The sequence below is a fragment of the Coregonus clupeaformis genome, chromosome 5 (assembly GCF_020615455.1).
Source record: "Coregonus clupeaformis isolate EN_2021a chromosome 5, ASM2061545v1, whole genome shotgun sequence".
Lineage (NCBI taxonomy): Eukaryota > Metazoa > Chordata > Actinopteri > Salmoniformes > Salmonidae > Coregonus > Coregonus clupeaformis.
Window position 1 is genome coordinate 23,919,787 of NC_059196.1, and position 3,532 is coordinate 23,923,318.

The 3,532-nt window shown below is 37.0% G+C and overlaps 1 protein-coding gene across 1 annotated transcript; it reads right to left on the reverse strand.

The window, feature by feature from the left end:
* Positions 1-1,796: 1,796 nt before the first annotated feature.
* On the reverse strand, positions 1,797-2,718 carry LOC123482761 (olfactory receptor 2G6-like). The gene is made up of 3 exons (XM_045211492.1): positions 2,360-2,718; positions 2,177-2,272; positions 1,797-1,990 (listed from the first exon to the last, which is right to left on the reverse strand). Exons 1-3 carry the CDS (start codon positions 2,562-2,564, stop codon positions 1,797-1,799), a joined length of 495 nt encoding a protein of 164 aa, XP_045067427.1. The 5' UTR covers positions 2,565-2,718.
* Positions 2,719-3,532: the final 814 nt, after the last annotated feature.

The window sequence follows — 3,532 nt, forward strand, 5'->3', positions numbered from 1 at the left end:
TGTGGCCCAGAAGTTAATTGACAGCATGCCAGGGTGGATTGCAGAGGTCTTGAAAAAGAAGGGTCAACACTGCAAATATTGACTCTTTGCACAAACTTAATGTAATTGTCAATAAAAGCCTTTGACACTCATGGAATGCTTGTAATTATACCTCAGTATACCATAGTAACATCTGACAAAAATATCTAAAAACACTGAAGCAGCAAACTTTGTGAAGACCAATACTTGTGTCATTCTCAAAACGTTTGACCACAACTGTACTAGTTCATATCAAATTTTATTGGTCACATACACATATTTAGAAATTATTTAGCAGATGTTATAGCGGGTGTAGCGAAATGCTTGTGTTTCTAGCTCCAACATTGCAGTAGTATCTAACAAATACTCTTGTTATTGCACCAATAACATATTATTGTTATTGCACCAATAAAATAATTATTTGCCTTTCAAAGAGGTTGTGTATATCCATTTACTTTGAGAGATACACTGAGGAAGAGGCCTGGCTATAAGCACATAGATGCGTTATCACAACTCAATAACCCCCAAAACTTTTTACAGTACTGTAACCACAAGCATTATTTATTTTCTGAGAGTATTAAGAATAAGGAACCAATGGGGAAAATATACACTACCGTTCAAAAGTTTGGGGTCACTTAGAAATGTATTTTTTTTATCAATTAAAATAACATCAAATTGATCAGAAATACAGTGCGGACACGCAAAACACCAGTCTCAACGTCAACAGTGAAGAGGCGACGCCGGGATGCTGACCTTCTAGGCAGAGTTGCAAAGAAAAAGTTCTGTGAAGGGAGTAGTACACAGCGTTTGTACGAGATCATTAGTTTCTCTGCAATTTCTCGCGTGGAATAGCCTTCATTTCTCAGAACAAGAATAGACTGACAGGTTTCAGAAGAAAGTTATTTGTTTCTGGCCATTTTGAGCCTGTAATCGAACCCACAATTGCTGGCATGGAATAGCCTTCATTTCTCAGAACAAGAATAGACTGACGGGTTTCAGAAGAAAGTTATTTGTTTCTGGCCATTTTGAGCCTATAATCGAACCCACAATTGCTGATGCTCCAGATATTCAACTAGTCTCAAGAAGGCCAGTTGTATTACTTCTTTATCAGCACAACAGTTTTCAGCTGTGCTAACATAATTGCAAAATGGTTTTCTAATGATCAATTAGCCTTTTAAAATGATAAACTTGGATTAGCAAACACAACGTTGGAACAGGACTGATGGTTGCTGATAAAGGGCTTCTGTACGCCTATGTAGATATTCCATTACAAATCTGCCGTTTCCTATTACAATAGCCATTTACATCATTAACAATGTCTACACTGTATTTCTGATCAATTTGATGTTATTTTAATGGACAACATTTTTTGCTGAAAACAAGGACATTTCTAAGTGACCCCAAACTTTTGAATGGTAGTGTATATTGAAACAGAAGCTTTGCATATTGTTATTCTTCTTCAGAATGTTCTTAACTGCATAAGGATTCACAGATTTGTTCTATCAATTGCTCCCAATTCCCTTTATAGTGCACTACTTTGGCTCTGGTCAAAAGTAGTGCACTACATAGGGAATAGGATGTCATTCGGGACACATTCAAGCATTTTCCTGCTCAGGATATGTGCTACAATTACTATTTATAAATCACTTTCCCAGAAGAGGGCGATGGGTATCAAGAAATGAGGCGCCATTTAACCTTGCAACAGTTTTGGCAGATTTTACCTTTATTTTGTTGACTTCTGATATCAGGTAGTATCCTTGTTGTGTAACATCATGTAACTAGCATCTCATATCAATGATTTTATGTGCATTACACTTTCTAAAAACTGCCCTTCGAATCTGCTGGAGGTTAAATCCATATATGACAGGGTTTAACATAGGTGGTATAACAAGGAATTGTACAGCCATTGCATTACGCATATTTAGAGTAATATTTACATGATTCCACCCTTGCAAATTGTCAAACAGGGTCACTGTGATGAAAATAACGATTGTTGTTAAATGTGGCACACATGTCTGTGTGAACTTAATCCTTCCCTTAGCTGACTTTACACAAGTCCTTACAATCTGACAGTAAGAAAATACAATAAAAAGCATCTGTAAAATATGAACCGATACTCCAAATTTGCTCCAAATCTGATTGATGGTAATGGGTAAACATGCATGTTTCAGTATAGACGGAATGTCACAGAAGATTTTATCAATGCGAGATCCACACAAAGGAATTCTGACGGCTAAAATAACTACTATGAGTGCTATAAATAAAGGATAACACCAAGAAAATAAAAGTAACTTTCTAACAGTTAAAGATGTCACAATGTTATGGTATAGTAGTGGTCTGCATATTGCCACATACCTGTCGTAAGACATCACTGTTAGAGTAGACATTTCACACATGACAGATGTGTATATTACATAGGCTTGAGTCAAACATCCACCATAAGATATCACCTGAACATCTGACTGAAGGTCCAGTAAAAACTTGGGGTAGAAACCAGCAGTTCCATACAATCCATTGACACATAGACTACACAGAAAGATATACATGGGCTCATGGAGACCTTTCTCCTGAATGATTGTTATGATCAGAGTCAGATTCACAGTGATGATGAGAAGGTATGTGATAAGAGACAAGATAAAATAGACCGATTTGTTGTTAAATGTCTCTTGTAAGCCAAAGAGATAAAAGAACTTGACTTGGGTTGAGTTCTCCATAGCTTTTGTTCGTTTTCTTCCTCTGGTCAATGCAGCAATTCTTAGTCCTTACAAGACTTGAGTGTGTATGTATGAGGATGAATGCAAGTGTGAATCATTTGATTCTGAGTAGGCTTGGACTAACCACAATAGTTTTAACAACAAAAAAATTCACATCCTCCCTCAAACTCTTATTCTTGAAAATAAAAACAAATATCCCGATAATATCTGTTCAGATCAGACTTCTGAGGTGTGAAAGAAATAAAGAATCTTGTGTCCATGAAATGTCTTCTTGCTTGACAGAGGGATACTGCTCCAATAACTTGTCCTGCTAGCCTCTAAATATATCATAGTGTTTGCTCACATGGGATTGTAGTTTCAGTGTCAACATGTAACCACTCCATAGAGATGGATCTATATTGAGTTTATGACAAGCAACTCATTTGATTCTATTTACTCTATGGGATTGTAGTATTAACCCAGCAAACAGGGACCGTCGTAAGGATATTCGGCGATGTTCCCATTAGGTCCCTTTAAGGCAGCGTTTCCCAAACTCGGTCCTGGGGACCCCAAGGGGTGAACATTTTGTTTTTTTGCCCTAGCACTACATAGCTGATTAAAATAATCAAAGCTTGATGATTAGTTGATTATTTGAATCAGCTGTGTACTGCTAGAGAAAAAACCTAAATGTGCACAACTTGGGGTCCCCAGGTCCAAGTTTGTGAAATCTTGCTTTAAGGGTTTCAGCGAGACGTTATCCCACTGACATTTTGAGAACATTTTAGGAATATTAAAACATGACATTAACCTCGGGACCATAA